The sequence below is a fragment of the Apiospora aurea genome (genome assembly GCF_038362705.1).
Source record: "Apiospora aurea strain CBS 24483 chromosome Unknown utg000007l_segment0_segment0, whole genome shotgun sequence".
Lineage (NCBI taxonomy): Eukaryota > Fungi > Ascomycota > Sordariomycetes > Amphisphaeriales > Apiosporaceae > Apiospora > Apiospora aurea.
In genome coordinates, this window is record NW_027117394.1 from 2,610,882 (window position 1) to 2,630,351 (window position 19,470).

The window sequence follows — 19,470 nt, forward strand, 5'->3', positions numbered from 1 at the left end:
CGTTGTGAAGACTGCGCACCGCAATTACCCGTGGTGTCCTGGGATGGAGCAAAACCCTTCAGCGACCACGAAGCCGTCGAGAGCTACGAGAGGGCACGGAAGAGACAACCCCCCCACATTCCAGATCCAGGTATCAAAGGAGGATTCGACCGATGATGGAATGAGCGGATTCAAGGTTCGTTTCGTCTTCAATCCTGTACGCTTGGCGCACAAGGCATTCGCAAAGCTGCCAGTCGAGAAAACAGCACTCCTAGTGGCACAAGCCCCGATCATCACCACAGCTCGGGTCAAGCCTCAGTATGTGGATATTCTAGCTTTGCAGCTGAAGCCATTCGCACAATCACTCGTTTCACTTTCCGAGACCTGGGAGCTAAAGACTACTGATGAGGACCCTTTCCCTGCAACTGGGATGGAGTTACTGCCTCGCCAAAAATTGACCGTGGCCTGGATGTTGGAACATGAGAGGGCACCAAAACCCTTCATTGAGCGCGAGATGGAGGAGGATTACGTTGACGGCATCCACACTCGTGTAGTTGGTTATGCTTCACGCATGGTAGTCCGACGAGGAGGAATCGTCGCTGATGACATCGGCTACGGAAAGACGGTTATGGTCCTTGCAATCCTCAACTTGCAGAAACAGTTCGACCAAGACCAGTACCAGCTGCGACAAGAAGACGCCACCAACGGCATCGAGGCGTTGGACTGCAACTTGGTAATCTGTCCCACGCACATTGTCAACCAATGGGGAGAGGAGATTAACAAGTTCTTGGGCTACCGGAATGGTCATGAGTTCGCCCTCATCAAAACCTGGCGCGATCTCAAGAATACCAACCTCAAATCTCACAATATCCTTGTCCTGAGTGACGGTCTATTCGCTGATATTCAGTATTCAAAGGCAGTAAAAAACTGTGCTGGCATGGACTGTCCAGCAGCTCACTTAACCCCGAAGCAGCTCAGAGAGTGGAAAGATGGGCGTGGGTATTGGGAGTGGTATGAAGCTGCCGTGAAGAAGATTGCATCAAAGACGGTGAAGGAGCATTCCCTCTTGCAGCGATACAGCTTCAACCGCGTCGTTTGGGATGAGGTCAGCTACAGTAACCCTACTGTATCCGCCTTCGTCTCGAATTGCCGCGCCATTAGCAAATGGCTCCTTTCAGGCACACCGCCGACGCAGAGCTTGAGGGATGTCTGCTCCATAGCCAGAACCATTGGTCTACATATCGCACGACCTATAGATCTTCGTCCCGGACTACCTATCATGGCGAAAGGCCCGGCGCAATTGCCAAGAACGGGCTTCGAGGAGATGGACTCGTGGGAACCGCTCAAAACGACGGCGAGTATTACGGAGAGACACTGCCAGGGCGAAAGCTTTTTCAACGCATTCTCCGTCTGCAATATGATCGACCCCAAATCCCGCGAATTCAAAGTCATGGAGTGGGCTTTGGTAGTCCCGTCTACCCTTGCAGAGGTTTCGACGTACCTGCCACTGCAGGATGACCTACGTCAAGCAGATATGGATGCGGAGTCCTTAACGGGTGATGGATCCAAGGCACTGAAGAGGATCCTTGAGAATGCGGGAGAACCGCTGGATGGAGAGAATGCGTGTGCAACAGCACTAAGCCATGTAGCAACTGCCCCCAGTCTCGCCACGGACCCATCCTCTCTACGAGGTTCTCCCCACAGCGTAACCTCCTATCATCAGAGGGCTCTCAAGAAACGGGAAGACACGATGAAAGAGGCTCGCGCATATGCCCAATACAGCTTCGAGAGACTGATCTGGCTTGCTACGCGTCTCTATAGGACTCTGCACAGGATAACGCCACCAAGTAACAAGGCTATCGCTAAGATGACTAGCGCTCAGAAGAAGGCTGCCGCCGCTCAGAAGAAGGCTGCCAAAGACGATGCCAATGATTATCTTACGACCACGAGAGGACTCTCGGTTTTCCTGAAGGACTTTAATAATGGTACACCGGCGAGATTCAAAGGCCGCCACAACTATGCCGAGTTGGCCAAAGCAATTCTCCGTGCGGATCCTCATCAAATCGACGCAAAGATAAGCAACGAAGAAGCTCTCCTCGGCTTGCACGAGATCAAGAATTCTAGCGGCCGTCTGATGGGCCCCTTCATGACTTGTGACGAAAATGTCAACCTCTTGTACAGATTCTTCAACAGCAAGTGGGCCAAATTTTATCTCCTGAATGTCACAGATGTCAGAGAAACTGACAGGATTCCACGCGAAGATGTCATCAATCTGCTTCTTCCTTATGATGAATGCTCAATTAAGCAGTTGGAAGCCCAACCCGAGACCACTTTACGAAGTAAGCTCGAAGCCATCGTCAAGGGCCAGTTACTGGAACGAGTTGACGAGCTCGCCAGGAATCAAGAGGAGTATGAAAGAACTCATGCTGATGAAACCGGCGACTTGCCAGCCATACTTCGTCGTGAGGGCGTCAAGGTTGGCTCAGCCAAGTCGAAGGGCCAACTTATACAAGCCTACGATGATCACAAGAAAAAGGCCCTTGGCATGGGTGGTTACAACACCCCCAGAGAGGCGGCATGCCACGCTTCGGCCACGATGCCCCTCGTTGAGGAGAAAGTCAGGGCTCGCGGCTCCATCAAATGGCAAACCAAAGATGAGTACTATTGCGCCTGGAATGCGTTCCTGAAGGCTTGCCGATACCTCTATGAGCAGTCAGCACAGCTGCGGCGCGCCAAACTGTTTTGCGACCTTGATGCTGGGGTAGCAACGGCCTGTGATGTAAAAGATTGCAACACGCCGACCAATTCCCTGGCGCTGATTTCCGAATGCGGTCACGTCTTGTGCCAAGAACACCGGAAGAACAAGACAAACTGTGGTACTGGAACAAACGGGTGCACCGCCCAACTGGATGCCGGTGTAATCCAACTATCGAGATTCACAGATGTCCAGGATCGGAAGATCAAGGCCACTCATCTCCCGTCACCAGGTGGTGGCAGAACATCAGCTTACTGGAAACTTGATTCGAAGCTGAGATATGTCATCGATCTCATTCAGGCTACCGCCGTTGATGAGCAGGTTGTCCTGTTCGCCCAGCACCAGGTTATCCTCAGGAAGGCCGTGGAAGCTCTGAACCAATGTCACATCACCAATACCACAACCAACGCAGAAGTTGCAGGTGACCGTGACAACTACAGGGAAGACCCACTGGGGGATTTCAAGGCCGGGAAGTACAAGGTTCTGGTCATGAAGGTCAACTCGGCGGAGGCCGCTGGGGGCAATCTCACCATGGCCAACCACGTTATTTTCCTCTCGCCTGTCATTGGCAACTCGCAACCGCTGTATGACAGCCACATGAACCAAGCTGCCGGTCGTTGCATTCGACACGGCCAGAAAAAGAATGTCCATGTCTATCACTGTGTGACGGAAGGAACCATCGAAGTTGACATCCTGGAGTTGCGAAAGCACAAGGAAGTCCGAGTCCAGCCTGGCCTTGCACTGGGCGGCTTAGTACCTCGAAGATCCAGAGAGCATTCTGACCAGGATGGTGCTGCCGAGGTTGCGAAAGACGGGGACGAAAAGCCGCACTGGGTGGACGACTCGGAAGGGAAGCCTGAAGCTGTACGATCTGTGTTGTCGTCTCACGAGGTATGGAAGGGTCTCAGCGAGACTGACCTTGCGCTTATCATGGATATCGAAGATCCGAGAGCGGATTCAACTGGTGCATACATGCATAAGAACCCCAAGAACCCCAAGGACCTCGAGAACCCCAAGGCCCCTGAAACCTCCTCGGCCCCCTCCGACAATACCTCCTCGCCCGGTGCGGGCTCTGTTGCGGCTATCCACGCTCTGGATCAATTCGCGGGTCTCTCTATTAGCGATCGCGCCGTCATTGAATCCCAGTACAATGACATCTGCGCAAGATATCAGTGGCCGCAAGACAACAGCCAGGGTAACGACGAGGGATATCCCGGCGATGATGGTGGCAATGGCCCTCCTGACAACGATGGTGATGACGAAGAGGCTGAAGCGATGGTTGTTGACAGCCAGGCATACGAGGAGCCCGAAAGTATGGCCGTTGATAGCGACGAGGATGAGATCATCGACGGGCGTGTTAGACATCGTCGTCGTCGTAGGCCCGACATCATGGATGTTGATAGCGGCGATGAGGCTGCGCACGCCCCTGGTAAACCACCCAAGCCCGTCGTCCACAAAAAGGACTGATTTGACCAAATCGCTGGGCTTGCGGAGTTTGATTTGATCCTGATGGGGTGGCCAATTCCGGTGTTTCCGTTCAGGAGAAGCATGTTCATGGCCATGGCCAAAATTGTACGATTAAGAGAAAGGAGAAGGCACCTGTAGCTATACGACGCGCAATGCTCTTGCTTGCGGGATAATCATTGCGAAACAAGGGGAAAATGGAGGAGCGTCTCGGGGGAGAAAGTATAAGACAAAATGGAGAGCCTCTTCTGCTACATATTCCTGCAAACAAACACAGATTGCACGAGCTTAATGAATAATGCGCATACACACCGACCCGTCTTACGTAGGAACTGTCTTAATTTCTGCCCGTGATTTGTACAGATGGCACATAAGTAAGCACACCCCGTTAGCCAAAACATGTCATATGAATTCCTTTGCCTCGGTAGACGATCTATTTACAACTTTGACGTGCGCAAGTCCATAGCAGCAGCAGCAGCAAGACGCACGACTATCTTCGTCTTCGATCCATCCCCATTGCTGGTTTTGCTCTCCAGCGTCACTTCCTGGCAGTCCTCCAGCGCCGCGTCGTTGGCGAACTGGAACACCAAGAAGTCCACCGTGGTGCCCGGCGGGCCCAGGGCCACCATGGGCGCGTGCCACGTCCCCGCGCCGTATGTGACCGCCTGCTCGCCCGTCGCGACGAAGGCGCGCAGCTTCGTGAGGTCGGGCATGCCCCGCCCCGGCAGCGAGGACGAGGACGAGGACGACGGAGAAGAAGGCGAGCTGCGGCCGCTCGGGTCCGGCACCGGAAGACCTTCGTCCAGCGCGCTGGGCGGCAGGCTCGGCGCCACGATGACGAGATACCGCTTTGACGGGTTGGCCGTCAGCGGGATGAAGGTCTGGGTCGTGAAGGGGTGGCGCTCGAGGACCTTGACTTCTACACCGCCGTCGCTGCCGCCACCGTCCTGCTGCGGCGACGAGGGCGAAGAAGAAGAGGCGGGTAAGGGCATCCGGGTCCCGCACACAAACATGGTCATGCGTGGCTCCGCGGGGCGGCCCGAGGGGGCCCCCTGGCCATCGGCGTAGAGGTTGCGCAGCGACGCGATGGCGGCGTACTTGATGGCGGTGCCCTGGTTGGCCAGCTCGGCGGCGAAGGGCAGCGTGGACGTGACGGTGTAGGGCTCCGTGTCGGAGGGCTGCACGTCCGGGCGCGGGTTGCTGAGGACCTCGCCGAAGGGGGCGAAGTCGGCTCGGGTCAGGGGCTGAGCCGTTAGGGTGGCCGAGGTGGTTAGGGGGAGGGTTTGGACTAGCATCCTTCTTTATTATTATTAGGTAGGTAGGTAATTAATGTAGGTAGGTCTGTATTCTCGGCCGTTTGATTAGCTTGGATTGGGTTGATTGACTGATTATCGTACGATGTACGGTTTCAGGGTGCAATGAAGGGGAAGTATGGTGCAAGGGATATTATGTTGTTGTTGTTGTTTTTTTGTTGATATGTGGTTTACGATATCGATTCAACTGCGGACGATGATGAGGAAAGGCGGACTTCAATTGATTGACAGATACAGATGCAACGATTGGTCACATTTCAGGAAGTCGACGTTGAATGGCTAACGACGACACTGGCGGCCATTCTAGCGCTTTTGGTGCCTAGCGCTGGGGGCCGTGTGGGGGTTCAACTCTTTCTCCACCTATCTCTATCCCTTGCACCGCACCTTTTCTCGGGATTATCATCCTCTGGGACCGGCGCCAATCTGACAGGCTACAGTAGCAGCGAGGGCGAGGGTAGGCAGCAGGCTTCAATCATTCGTTTTTTTTCTTTCTCGGTGCAAATTTTGCCTGAGGATGAGGGCGAGCTCGTCATTTTATACGCACTAATCATAGTGTGGTAGCATTCATCGTGCCGTTTGTCTTTCGTTCATTTATCCAACGCGACGATTTCATTTTCCCATTCTGAGCGACGACCGTATAATTCGAGAAGCTGGATATCGGCCCGCCGGTCGACCAGAGTCTTCCCCTGGGCCTTCTCTGCCGGGGTACCGAAACCGCGACATCAAGTCGCCAAGCGCGTGCTTTCGCCATCTCCAAGCCATAACCAAACATGGGCGTGTGCTGCGGCCTCTTCGGCAGCAGAAGGGCAGCCCCTTCTCAGATGGCACCTCCTGTCGCCGCCAGACCTGCACAACTCGGCCTGGAGGGCGTCGAGTTCTCGCCTAGTCCTTCCTTCGCGAGCTCGGACGGGGAGGATACCGACCTGGCGCCGCCGTCATGCAGTCCCGAACGCAGCCACAACTGCCTGCCCAGAACCCCGAGCTTGTGGGATATTACGCGCCGTCGCCAGAGCTTCGAGCGTCTGCGTCTGGACAGCCTGATCCTTCCAAGGAACTCAGAGGGTTTTACGAGCCACAGGCGCCGGTGCTGGTGCCGGCCAGAGTTCATCCTCAGAAGTCGACGTACCACTGACTCGCTGAAAAGAGAGATCCGAGTGATGTATGGGCTTGACTTGGAGGCGCGGAGGGAGAAAGGAGTTGTACTACATTTAGGGCCGATGATGGATCTGACATGACTGTTCAAAATTGCCATATGTCATATATGTTGTCATTTACCCATGCCATGTACCCTGCATGCTACATATTCGAGGTGGGCGATAACATGACGATACCCAGGAGGAAACTGTAGGACTGTGTGATGCAACGATTGTCTGGCACAAAGAAGAGCGAGGTTGAAGAACCTATCTTGTACAGGCATACCTATATCTTTCAGAATACCTAGGAATAAAGGCAATGAAGGAGAGATTTATTGAATGTGATAGAAGGCACAGTCAGGGGGTGGTCTTGCGTTATTTGGAGAGGAGTCTCCTCAATATGAGAAGGACAGGAAACGATGCTACAGACCGAGCATCATGGCTTTTGCTAAACAATGCACCAGAAACAACCATTTCAAATTCATGTCTATTGCAATCAAAACCAGACAAGCAAGTTGTCAGATTCCATCAGGTAGCAGTGGATAAAGCCTCGGGGTGATTCCCATTCCATGCCTTGCCATTAAAGCAGGACTTCCACAAGAGGGTGATGTCCGCATGTCCCTTCACATTTCTTCTCATTCTGACTACAATCCAGTCCCTAGTTAAACCTCTCCAGGCCTTTTCATCATTGAGCAAACCCGCACAGTTGTTGACCATGCAATACCAGCAATAGCCAAGGTGACGAAGCATGTGTTGCCACACGACTTGCTTGCGTCACCTCTTTTTATATTGAATATCGCCAAGGTGGCTTCCGAGAACTCTTATAAATGATATAAAAGCCTTCCCAATCACCCACCAACATGGCAATGCATCCCTCCAACCCGTTCTTCAATCCCGAGACTCACGAACGACGAGAACCTTCTCCAGGTCCGACAACGCCAAGTACTCCCGAGAGGCACTCCACAAATCCTTTCCGCCGGCCTAAGCGTACATCCATGGCTACAAGTCACGCCGAAGCAGACGGCCATTCCTGCTCCGACTTACTTACGACCTCCGACTCCGAACCCGATCTTGAAATACCCCGCTCTCCCGCTACTACAGAAACACCGCACTCTGAAACGATGACTGACTCTCCCCAAGAAGGTGCTGCCAGTCATCCCGACACAGCTGGTACGGCCGCGGTACCTACATCAACACCTGCAGCTGGAAACATCCCAGCTGATATTCGTGCCCAACGAGCGGGCCGGCGTGGTCTGAACTTACATGTACACTGGAGTGATCACGAAGCAGAAGCAGCAGCTGCCACTGCCTCCTCTTCTTCCACGCCAGCCCCACAACAGAACGAGCAGCCCACGGAAACAACAACAACTACAGCCTCGCAACCTCAGAATCCACATGCTCAACCTCCAACCAACCCGCCCAACCAATCACCAGCTGCACCTTCTGCATCAAGACCATCTGGAAATACACCGAACAACATGTACATCATCCAGTAGGTATCCCCTTCTCTTCCCAGCAGCGCGATGAGATGGAAACATCGTTTGCTGACATTTCGTTGATAATACAGGCAACCGCATGTCGCCTACCAGGCACCCGTGCCGATGATCATGACGAACCCGCCCTACGTGATGCCCCGACAGGCACTCCCCACTGGGGTCCTTGGTGTAAGTGACTCGGGCGTAAGAGCCCCCTTGCCGAAACCAACAGACAAAATACACGTATACTTCTGATGTCGCGGAACAGTAAAAGGCTAACGCTGTATGTATTCAGGCTATCCGAAGCAGTGTCACTCCCCGTTCTGGACCGGTACCGCCCATCACTTTACCAACCAGCCCATCTTCATCCAGAACCCAATTGGCCAGACGATGCCAACAGGGCCTATCTTCAGCACAGGCCCGCAGAACACCTATGTTTTCTACCATTGAGCAAGCTCTCCGCTTCTCCTAGCCAGGCGGAGAAAGGGGGTAGCGGAAGACGATCCATCCGAGGAGGGATTTGACACTAGGGACATTGTGGGAGTTCTCTCTCTTCTCGGCGATGCTGATATTGCGATGCGTTGCGGTAATAGGAGGACGTTGGTGATGGCATAGGCATGTCAGCGCGTGCGAATAATTCACGCGCAGCTGCAGAGTGCTTACGCAGTACTATCTGATGAATAATAAGAAGCGGTTTCTATTGATCTCCTCTATTTTGACTTTGGGGTGTGTTGGCGTAGGTTGGAAGCGATGTCCACAAAGAAGGCTGGACAGGGGGGACCTTGCCGGCCCACTTCCTTACAGCAAGCATTGCATCCTGTGAATTGCTCAGGAGCGCCCAGGCAGCCAACGCGCCACTCCCAAGAAACATCCTGCCCAGTCGGAAGTCGAGGCAGAACCCGAAATAGGAATCACATTCAATGCCTGGGATCAGCTCGAGACAAGCTACCAAATGTCATAGTTGGGCTTTTTCTAATCGTGTTGGGTTGTTCCCTACCTGCTCGTTGAAGGATCAATCGGGCGGTTTTGCCCTAGACTCGGGCGTGGGTCGAATTGCAAGCGAGTGTAAGTAAGCACTTACTTCTTTCTCACTCCCAACACCACTATCTTGGATTATACGAAACCAACATCATTCCATTTAGGAGATGGCTGCACGCCCTGTGATGGAGAACATACCTCTTATGGGCAATCCCCCCCCCCGTGACTTCACGATACGTACAGCGTGGCACATGTATGCTCTGTATGGAGAGGATGCTATGGAAGATGATTCAGACCAACTCGCATTTTCTGCCCACCAATCAGGAACTTCGCCGGACCCATCTGCCGTTGTTGCTTGTCGCTTCTGAACAGCTACGACCCAACCCAACCTGATTCCGACGACACACTTGCATCCTAATCGATCAACTTGACCAACCTAACAGAGCGTTTCTCCCTTTTCTCTTCGCCGTAGTCAGCAGTCAGAGGGAAACGGGTGAGCATAAGTATAAGTAGGTCATACGTCTCTGCCGATCATCTTCAGCTATCTTCAGCTGCTAGGTATGCTACAGTTGCACTTGCTTACGTCTGTGCTACGAAGATTGGCATCGCCTTGCCTTATGTAACCACTAATTTAAGGTTGCAGTCGCGGCCTGCTCCTTCCATCTGGCCAGATTCGAGGTCCTGACCCTTCCAAAATAGATCCGTACATTAATTGCATAGCTAAAAAACGGTGTAGGGTTCAGAATTAAGCCACCCTGGTCCACACTGCCTGATACGGCCAGAACCCGACCGTGTATGCAGCTAGACACATCACTCTATCTTTGGCCTCCCTACCTCCTACCTTCTGTCCTACCTAGCATACTCGGCAGAGGAAAGCAATCACGTCAGAACATAGTCTGGACCTCGAAAGCCTGGTGTTCGTTAGAACGGCCACCCCCAACTTCGCGCCAATCCAAGCCGGATCGAGCAGTGATGCCGATGCAGTTGTGCGCTGGTCTAGCTGTTGCTTCCCGCCCCGTCGTTTCGATGGCTATACTCCCGTCCTCTCGGTACAGCGCTTTACTCCATGTGTGGTTCCCACTCTGACACTGCCGTCCTTGCTAGTATAGGGCTATGAGTTATAGGGACATGGATCCTGGAGCGGCTTCCTTGATCCTAACGCCGGGGCTCTGCCATCCGATTGGTTCGCCCAGCCGCTCTCATACCCTCCCCTGGACGGGTACCATGAAGGCAAACGATACATGGCTTGTGCATAGCAACATGTTCAATCTATTCCAAGCAACGGCCCCTAGCATGTAGCGTCCCTGACATCTCGTCTATATCATGATTAGATGCAGTCCCTTTCCCTCCCGTAGTGCCACAGCTCACGAAGGATTTCATCTCGAACCCAATAGTTCTTCATCGTCCTGTGTCGGTCCAAGGAATTGAGCCAACATGTCGTCGGATACACAGAAAGCCGCCGCAGGCCCCCCAGTCAACCATGCGTCGGTGGCTTCATCAGACACCTCAACGGAGGTACAGAAGAAAGATGTACGAGGGGGAGACGCCGGTGCACAGATTGACAAGGAAGGGTCCATCCACCCTCACCCACGAGACAGTATTCCGAACTGGAAGTGGAAGGCCATAGTCATCGGCGGTACCGTGCAAGCCATAGTCAACGGTAAGAATACCTTGTCATTAACAATGCAAATACGCTTCGTCCCGCGCATATACTGAGAACCCCATCTCCTTCCTACCAGGCTACGATGTCTCCAATGTCGCCAACGTACAAGTCCCCATTTACGAGGCCTTTGGCCATATCGAACTGTTACCCTGGATATCGCTGGCCTTCTCGCTCGTCAACGTTGCGTCTATCCCGCTCTTCAGGAAGCTGACGGGCTTCGTGGAGCTCAAGATTGTCAGCGCCATCGCCGTCCTCATCCTCATGGTGGGCTCTGCTCTATGTGGCGCCGCACCCAACATCAACGTCGTCATCGCCGGCCGGGCTTTTATTGGTATTGGTGCCGCTGGGTGTTACCAGATGTGAGCATCTCACCTTCTGACTGCTTTGGAGTTAATAATCTCGCGAGAGTGTGGACACTGACCGCAGCCAGGCTACTCACTTATAACGTCATATTTGCTTATCCTCATGAGATCGCTCTCACCCAAGCTGTGATCGGCGCTTGCTTTGCTATTGGGCTTTTGACCGGTCCGATTATAGGGGGTGCCTTTGCCGAGAACGAGCATGCCACTTGGAGATGGGTAAGTTCTCCTATGGTTTTGCTCTTGTAAGACTGTCGCTAACGTCACCCCAGGCTTTTTACTTCGTCTTGCCTCTGGGGGGCATCATTGCCGCCACGTGCCTCGGTCTCTATCCTTCATACAAGGTGCCGACGAGCAAGCCACTTACAAAGCACCTGAAGGAGTTTGACTATGTTGGATGTGCCCTCCACATGGGGACATTTGTGCTCCTGGGTCTGGCCTGCATATTCTCGGGGCCGACATGGGATTGGGACTCTGGCGCATCTATCGCGGTCTGGGTTCTCTTCGGCGTTACGCTGCTGGCCTACGTACTGCAGCAGAGCTTCTGCATCTTCACCAGCCCGGAGAATCGCATATTCCCTGTTTCCCTTCTAGCACATCGTGCAGTAGCTCTTACGGCGGTCGGTACATCTTGCGCGGCCGTCGGATATGGCGCTACACTTTATGTAAGTCTGAGATCTGTTTGATGAGCCTACTAAGAGCCCCTGGACAACGAAAGAATACATGTCTGATTGATGATGATACAGTATACTCCGATCTACTTCGCATTTACCCGAGGCACAGGTGCACTTGCCTCGGCCGTCCGTCTACTGCCTTTCACAGGCGTGTTCGTCTTCATGATGTTCCTCGTCGGAGGCATGCTCCCGCGCGTTCGCTACTATATGCCGTGCTACCTGGCCGGGGCCATACTCATGTTGGTCGGGGCAGGCTGTCAGCAGACCATCACGACGCAGAGCCCTGAAGGCTACGTCATGGGGCTGGAGGCCCTGGTTGGCGCCGGGATCGGCATGATCTGGCAGGTTGGCGTGCCCGTGTCCAGCGTGGTGCTGCCACCCCATCAGCGGCTCGACGCTGCGGCCGTCTTCAACATGGCACAGCTGGGCGGCGTCGCCATTTCCTTGTCCATCGCGGGCAGCATCTACCAGAACGTCGGGTTCGACCTGGTGCGGGACACGATCGGCGGGCTCAGCGGCGACTACTCAGACGCCGACATCCGCCTGCTCCTCGGCGGCGCCCGGTCGTCCATTCTGTCGGCGGGGCACCCCGAAGTCGTGCCCCGCGCCATCGAGGCCATCACGACTACCATCCTCCGCTGCTTTTATCTGAGCGTCGCGGCGGGTGCTCTTTGTTTCATCGCGGCGTGCTGCATGAAGCTTGAGGCCTTGGAGTTCAAGAAGCCGGCGGCCGCTTCTACACAATTGGGGGAGAAGACGGAGTCGGTGTAGATGCCTATACTCATGAATGGATATCGGAACAAACTGATGCTTGAGTGTGTTTTGGATCTCTCGCTATTTATACCCCTATACACACACTCAAAATTGCTCCATATAACAGGCCGACTTCATTGGCCCAACCACTCCCTCGGAAGTTCTCGTTTGGTTTTCGTGGATCGTAATCGGCAAAATAGGAAAGGAAGGGAACAAGACTGATTCATTTCTGACTGTACGCGCAGTTCCATCTCGATGGGAGGGCAATCTCCATATTTATAAGCCTTTGCCGACACACATGACTGCGGCCGTGTGTTCTCGCCCGCCAGGGACCGCAGATCGCATCATGCCACCGACGGCTCAGGATCCGCCCTGTATGCAACCGTGGACCGACAAAACAACGTCGCCCAGCTTTTCGCCCGTCGGTCTGGACCAGCATTCACCACTTTTCTCCCCTGGTGCCTGACCACGAAATACGATTGCAAATCTTCTCATTGTTGGGTTGACCAACATGAGAGCAAACAACAGCATTGGGAGTCAACGCCTCTCTTGGAAGACTTTAAAATGGCTGGCACGCTGTTCAGTTTTAGGGGAATTTGCCATACATATCAGACATAGGCCCGACTAATACACTATACTTAATGTTAATTACTCCTTGAGGTGTACCCTTATACGACTTGAATGCATCACTAGGAAGCTACGATATCCCACTTGAACTCTAGACAAGAACCAGACTTGTCGCTTCCTAATTGACCTCAACTCTACTTATCGTTTCCCTCGAGGAGCAACCCAATCAAAATCAGCAACCATGGCGTGGCCAACATCCCCCAAACAACATCGGAAACAAGAACCGCAAGTCACCGTCTTCGAGATGGCGGCCTCGCTCGAGAGCGGCACCCAGACGCCCGTCATCGTCCCTTCTTCTCCTGCTTCTCCAGCTCCTTGTTGTTCTCCGGCCTTGGAGTCGACCACCTCGATCCCCAACATCCAGCAGGCCACCCCGGTCTCCCACAACCTCAAGGGCGCCAACTTCCACGGTTCCTTCGCGGCCATCACCGCCCGGCACAAGACTAAGCACCTGCACAACCGGCCTTGGTATAGGCGGTATGCGTACTTTACGGGCGGGTGGGGCGATCGGGCTGTCTGGCGCGCAGGGGTGAGTTCATGTGTTTTTTCATTTTTTTTTTTTTTTTTCATACCACTTAGCTGTCTGTCTTCCTGCTTGAATCACAACTTAGCTCACACGCACGCGAAACCAGGTCGTCGAAGCCGTCGGCACTTTCTGCCTGACCTGGCTCGTGGGCCAGTTCAACCTCGTCAACACGAACCTTCAGGGCCAGCAGACGACGGTGCACACCGCCGCCGCGTCCGCCGGCTACGTCGGGCTGTGGTCCGCGGTGCTGCTGGCGGCGCTCGTGGCCGCGACGGCGCCGGGGTCGGGTGGGCATCTGAACCCCATGGTCACCTTCTCGACGGTGCTGTGCGGTCTGTGTCCGCTCTCGCGCGGCGTCATCTATGTGGCGTTCCAGATGGTCGGCGCGGCGGTCGCGGGGGCTTGTTTGTTGGGGTCTTGGGGGTGGAGCGGGCGGCTACGTGAGTTCTTCTCATTGCCCCGTTTTTCTTTCACTCTTGGCAGCTTCATGGCGGCGAGAGAACGAGCTGTCGATCTTGTACGAAGGATACTGACCATATAACAGCTATCATGGCGGTGGCTGCTACTACGATTCATCCGTCCTCGATTCCGCGCAAGTTCTGCTCATAGAGGTTGTGTCATGCTTCATCCTGCTGTAAGCCTTTCTCTCTCTCTCTCTCTCTCTCTCTCTCTCTCGCTCTCTCTCGCTCTCTCTCGCTCTCTCTCGCTCTCTTAGTTGTAATAACTGACTGACGCTGACTCTACCCATAATAGCTTCCTCATCTTCGGCGTCGGTCTCGACCCCCGACAAGCCGCGCTCTTCGGCCCCCATCTTGTCCCCATCCTGGTCGGCCTCTGCTTCGGCGTCGTCGCCTTCGTCTCGCAAGGGCTGGTCCCAGGGTACGCGGGCGCGAACATGAATCCGGCCAAGTGTTTCGGCATCGCCATTGCGACGAACGATTACTCTGGTAAGTGCACTTATGATTAGGCAGCTGCTGGTAACCAAGACCATGGAGCTAACGCGAATGTGGATCTAGCGCAATGGATATGGTGGCTTGGCGGTGTAAGTCATGCCCCTATTTGTCTTACCCTTTCTCTATTGAAGCATTATTTTCGTCATTCATGATGTTCGGATACGTAATGGGCTGACATATTGTATTAGTTAATCGGTGGAATCATGCAAGCCATCCTGTACAACTTCAACCCTCCGTGGCAGGTGCACGACGACAAGAACAAAGAGGGGACTCCCCGCGCTCCTTGAGAAGATAGTTTGTCATTCGACTCGTCATCCTAATTGACATGCTGGGCTAGTTTGCTTGCTATTGTACTTTTACAACGTACCACACGGAAGGAAAAACGGCGTCGATTGGTATGGGGTCTCTAGGCGACACGACTTATAAACAAGACCAACTGCATGGAGATATCAAAAGATAAACGGAAAGAGGCTATCATACCCTAGAAACACACATCTAATCTTAATACAGTAATTCAAATCATCATTGGTTGTCGGTGCTCGCAGGGTGTGTTGATGGACGGTGCCATGCACTAGAAATGTATGGTCATGCGTACCTAGCTCGGGAAGCTGCTTGTCATATAGAGATAGATGTATCGTTGCGGTAACATACTGATGGGAGAAAGTATTAAGCTGTGAAGATACTCAAGCCAACGTGCATAGTCTGCCTAGCATTAGGAACGGATAACTCGGCTTCGTTGAGAGGACTCCGTATACAGAAAGCAGTAGTCACTTGAAATGGAAGACATGATTTGCTTTGAATTTAACTTTCTTTGAATATATTTGGTATATACTATCACAAGCAGATGTGCCTGTAGATCGCAAAATATTGAAAAGCGTCATGCTGACATGAAAATGACTGGGCCAAAAAACAATGCGCTGCTGCTGGCTAGCTGTGGTATATTCCCTTCCAATCGTACCTTCGTGTACTATCCAACCCGCCATATTATTATATATACATTTACGTCTCCCATCTTTCCTCATTATCTTCATCATCACATCGTTTAGACGATCTCGTGGTCGCTGGTGTGCTCCACGTGCTTCTCGACGGGCTTCTCGGTCATGCCCATCTCGGCAGCGTAGGTGGAGTGCGGCACCCACTTGGCAGAGTTGCGAGGGGTGGTCTCCTCGAACATGCGGTCGACCTGCTCCAGGGTGAGGCCCTTGGTCTCGGGGATGAGGAAGTAGGCGTAGATGAAGCAGCAGGCGCAAAGGGTGCCCCAGATGTAGAAGACCTTGGCGCCCAGGTTGCCCTTGTCCTCGTCGACCATGTAGGGGGTGATGACGGCGATGATGCAGTTCCACAGCCAGTTGGAGGCGGTGGACAGGGCAACACCACGGGATCGGATCTGGAGAGGGAAGATCTCACCGATGACGACCCAGGCACCAGGTCCCCAGGTGGAGGCGAAGAAGGCAATGTAGATGCAGATGAAGGCGATCATGGACTTGACAGCGGCAGGGTCCGTGGGAAGGATGGTACCGACAATGGCAACAATGAACTGGCAGATGACCATGCCCAGAGCACCGTAGATGAGGATGGTACGACGTCCGAAGCGCTCAATAGTCCAGAAAGAGACGGGGGTGGAGAAGACGTTGACGAGGGTGGTGATGAGAGAAATCAAGAAGGGGTTGTCGATAACCTTGAGCTGCTTAAAGAAGGTAGTTCCGAAGTAGAAGACGAAGTTGACACCAGTCCACTGCTGCATCATCTGGAGAGAAGTACCGAGGATGGTACGGCGAAGGTTGGAGGAAGCCTTGAAGAGAGAACCGCGGAAGCAGTTGAACCAGCTGTCGAAGTAGCCACCCTGGGGGGATGACAGACATCTCGTACTCGTGGTTGGCAATGATCTCAGCAAGCTCGTCCTGGATGTAGTCGGAGTCGGTACCGTGGCCTCGGAGACGACCCAGAACAGCGGCGGCCTGGTCGAGCTTGCCCTTGCGGACGAAGTAACGGGGGGACTCGGGGAGGAGGAACAGACCGACGGCCAGGATGATGGCCCACAGCATCTGCAGACCAATCGGGATTCGGTACGAGCTACTGTCCTGGCGATCCTGGGTACCGTAGTCGACGGCAGAGGCAAGGAGGAGACCGATGGTGACACAGAATTGGTATCCGGACACGATGGGGCCACGGACTTTGCGGGGAGCAACCTCAGACATGTACTAAGAGGAGTTAGTTTAGGGATTCGGGAAGCTGGAGGGGATGGCGGCATTGCTTACCAGAATCAGAATAGCAGAGACGAAGCCGACACCGAAACCGGCGACCAGGCGACCGGCGACGATGAGACCAAGGCCTGCACTGGCAGTCTGAAGAGCGACACCAACAAGGAAGACGAGACAACCGATGATGATGGTGAAACGACGACCAATCCAGTCGGCAAAGTCGCCGGCCATGAGGGCACCGAAGAAGGTGCCGGCAGACAGGATAGATGTGATAAGAGACTTGTTGGTGGCGGACATGACGGTAGCGTCAGGGCCCTCGATGACCTTGATGAAGTAGTCCATACCGTTGACACCGGAGATATAACCGGAGTCGTATCCGAAGAAGATACCACCGAAGGCGGCAAAGGCGCACATCAGGTAGGCCTTCAAGGTAACGGGAGCCTCCACGCGGGAGACATCACCCGTACCGTGGGGTACGACAGCACCACCGGGCATCTTGACTGATTTGGTGTAAGGTGAGGTAAGGCGAGGAGGATCTTGTGGCGGCTGGCTTGTGAAGCAATAGAAGAAGCCGTTGGAGGTTTCAACTGTATAAGAGGAACCTGGAAGAGAGGGGGCCAAGAGTAGAAAGCCTGATCGCACACAGAACAGAGGAAAAGACGATCGTCCGTCGGGGATCGTGGCCTTCTTCTTATACATGTGCTCGCCCGTCCCCAGGTTTGCGGGCGGGCGAGTTGGCAGCGGCTGGCGGCCAGGCCATGGCCATAAGCGCGACTCATACTCCTGACGAGTCCTGGACTGCCTGGACTGCCAGACTGGGAGGGAGATATTGGGCAGACCCACCTCCACCCCGGAGAGAGATTGCTTGCTTCTGTTCTGGACGACCCCAATGTCGGGGCCATACCAAACCCCGCCGTGGAGACTCTCCAGGTCCTCCTACCTGAGAAACCAGATTCCCCGGGTAGGACCCTAGCCAGGAAAGACGGGGGGATGCAGCGTGCCAGTGCAGGTCTGCATCGTTCTCGAATCCCCCAGACTCCGCAACGCTGCCAGCAAGTGTCGTAATTACTGGTCTACGGACTCGGCGTAATCGGCTGCATTGTGGAGCTCGGCGCTTCCATCGGCCAGATTGTGGCGCGTTGAAACGGAGTGCGGCTCTTGGAACGCGCTGCCCTGATTGGCCCAGGCTCGGCTGCTGGCCAGGAAGAGGGCAGAAGAGAGCAGAAGAGAGCAGTCATGACGGGGCCACTCTCGGTTTCGAGCCCCAAGACAGGCCAAGTCGACTTCTTAGAAGGCCCGTAGCCAGCCAGCCCAGAACCGGCATGCTGGGAATACTAGATGTTCCTGTGGGCTGGCCTGCGAGGTATCCCACACTTGTACAGATCTCTTCTCCCAGCTACCAGACTTCAACCGAAGGAGGAGCAATGTTTACCCCGAATCATGGGGAAGCGAGGTGTCCTCAAACGCACATACGTCTCCATACACACACACACACTTGGATCTTAGATGCTGCTATCACTCCTGCTTGCTCGGCCATCACGGTGGGATTCTGGGGTGGATAGCCCGTGGTCACGATGGTCGTCTCACTTTGATCTCTGACCTCCGGCGCCCATGGCTCTTTGGGCCCGGGGCCGAAACCCAGCAGAAAGAACGTTAAGTTCAGCTCGGGTACTACCTGTCTCTCACATGGCTCCATGGTCTGGTGATGGTTTTTTGGCTTGGTTGCATGGAGTGCCCGGTGCATAGCATTCAGCTCAGCGAGGTAAAGTAGTTCCGGCTTGTCGGTTCGAGACAAAGCTGCTAGTTCGCGGGGAATGCGCGCCTCCTGCCCGTCGGGCTCGGGTAACTGTGTGGCAAGCGCCATCGAGTTTTCCTTCTTTCTCAGAAACGAGCTCACATGACTCCAAGACGTTCTGTTTTTGCCGCAGTCCACTTAGCATGTGCCCATTGATCACCAGCCGACTTTTGTTTTTGGGCGACGATGACGATGAACTCGGGGCCCAGGGCCAAGTCGGCGGATGGGACTGACTCGGTCAGTGTAATTGATGCAGAGACATGCTAATCTTAGCAATAACGTTGAGACTGGGATCAGTCGCACTCATCCGTCGCGGCAACCCGCAATCTCAAAAAATTTCGTTGCTTCTGTCAATGCACGTTACATAGGGGATCCTAACCCAGAAAGGAACGACTGGAAATGGTCCATGCCAGATCCTACCAGAAGGCCAGACCTCGGCCACGGCCCACGATCCCAATCTGGCGCGACTTGACTAGAATTGATCGATTTCGAGCACTAATTGAGCCGTAGTGCATGGCAAAGTTAGGTAATAGGGTACAATAGTAAGCCGCAAGCGCGATGGCAATTCGGCAAGGCCTGCTCGAGGCCTTGGAGCAGGCAGGTGTCTAGGGAGCTTGTCGGCCGCTACCGATGGCAATGACAAAAAAAAAAAAAAAAAAAAAAAAAAGCCGGGTTGAAAGGGGGGGTGCAGCCACTACTAGCCTTGGCGCCTTCCAACACGGGAAATTGGTCTAGTTTGCCTCTGGCCAAAGACTGGCAGACCTGCGAAACAGCGGTAACCGACGCTGGCAGGCAATAAAAGTATGGAACGCCTGCCTACTG

At 54.0% G+C, this 19,470-nt stretch overlaps 7 protein-coding genes across 7 annotated transcripts; 5 read left to right on the forward strand and 2 right to left on the reverse strand.

Annotated features, from left to right (window-relative positions):
- Positions 1–160: 160 nt before the first annotated feature.
- On the forward strand, positions 161–4,201 carry PG986_011054 (uncharacterized protein; the record flags this gene model as incomplete). Its single annotated transcript, XM_066847276.1, has 1 exon — positions 161–4,201. The coding sequence occupies one exon, from the start codon at positions 161–163 to the stop codon at positions 4,199–4,201; it is 4,041 nt and encodes a 1,346-aa protein (XP_066696767.1).
- Positions 4,202–4,635: 434 nt separating this feature from the next.
- On the reverse strand, positions 4,636–5,493 carry PG986_011055 (uncharacterized protein; the record flags this gene model as incomplete). The annotated part of the gene is made up of 1 exon (XM_066847277.1): positions 4,636–5,493. The coding sequence occupies one exon, from the start codon at positions 5,491–5,493 to the stop codon at positions 4,636–4,638; it is 858 nt and encodes a 285-aa protein (XP_066696768.1).
- Positions 5,494–6,281: 788 nt separating this feature from the next.
- Positions 6,282–6,746, forward strand: PG986_011056 (uncharacterized protein; the record flags this gene model as incomplete). Its single annotated transcript, XM_066847278.1, has 1 exon — positions 6,282–6,746. The coding sequence occupies one exon, from the start codon at positions 6,282–6,284 to the stop codon at positions 6,744–6,746; it is 465 nt and encodes a 154-aa protein (XP_066696769.1).
- Positions 6,747–7,504: 758 nt separating this feature from the next.
- On the forward strand, positions 7,505–8,591 carry PG986_011057 (uncharacterized protein; the record flags this gene model as incomplete). Its single annotated transcript, XM_066847279.1, has 3 exons — positions 7,505–8,136; positions 8,212–8,308; positions 8,415–8,591. 3 exons carry the CDS (start codon positions 7,505–7,507, stop codon positions 8,589–8,591), a joined length of 906 nt encoding a protein of 301 aa, XP_066696770.1.
- Positions 8,592–10,531: 1,940 nt separating this feature from the next.
- On the forward strand, positions 10,532–12,564 carry PG986_011058 (Major facilitator superfamily transporter; the record flags this gene model as incomplete). The annotated part of the gene is made up of 5 exons (XM_066847280.1): positions 10,532–10,757; positions 10,837–11,119; positions 11,191–11,338; positions 11,392–11,784; positions 11,866–12,564. 5 exons carry the CDS (start codon positions 10,532–10,534, stop codon positions 12,562–12,564), a joined length of 1,749 nt encoding a protein of 582 aa, XP_066696771.1.
- A 790-nt stretch (positions 12,565–13,354) lies between these two features.
- On the forward strand, positions 13,355–14,939 carry PG986_011059 (aquaporin-like protein; the record flags this gene model as incomplete). The annotated part of the gene is made up of 6 exons (XM_066847281.1): positions 13,355–13,702; positions 13,785–14,122; positions 14,244–14,333; positions 14,453–14,646; positions 14,716–14,741; positions 14,841–14,939. 6 exons carry the CDS (start codon positions 13,355–13,357, stop codon positions 14,937–14,939), a joined length of 1,095 nt encoding a protein of 364 aa, XP_066696772.1.
- A 755-nt stretch (positions 14,940–15,694) lies between these two features.
- Positions 15,695–17,348, reverse strand: PG986_011060 (monosaccharide transporter; the record flags this gene model as incomplete). Its single annotated transcript, XM_066847282.1, has 3 exons — positions 15,695–16,478; positions 16,522–16,853; positions 16,911–17,348. 3 exons carry the CDS (start codon positions 17,346–17,348, stop codon positions 15,695–15,697), a joined length of 1,554 nt encoding a protein of 517 aa, XP_066696773.1.
- Positions 17,349–19,470: the final 2,122 nt, after the last annotated feature.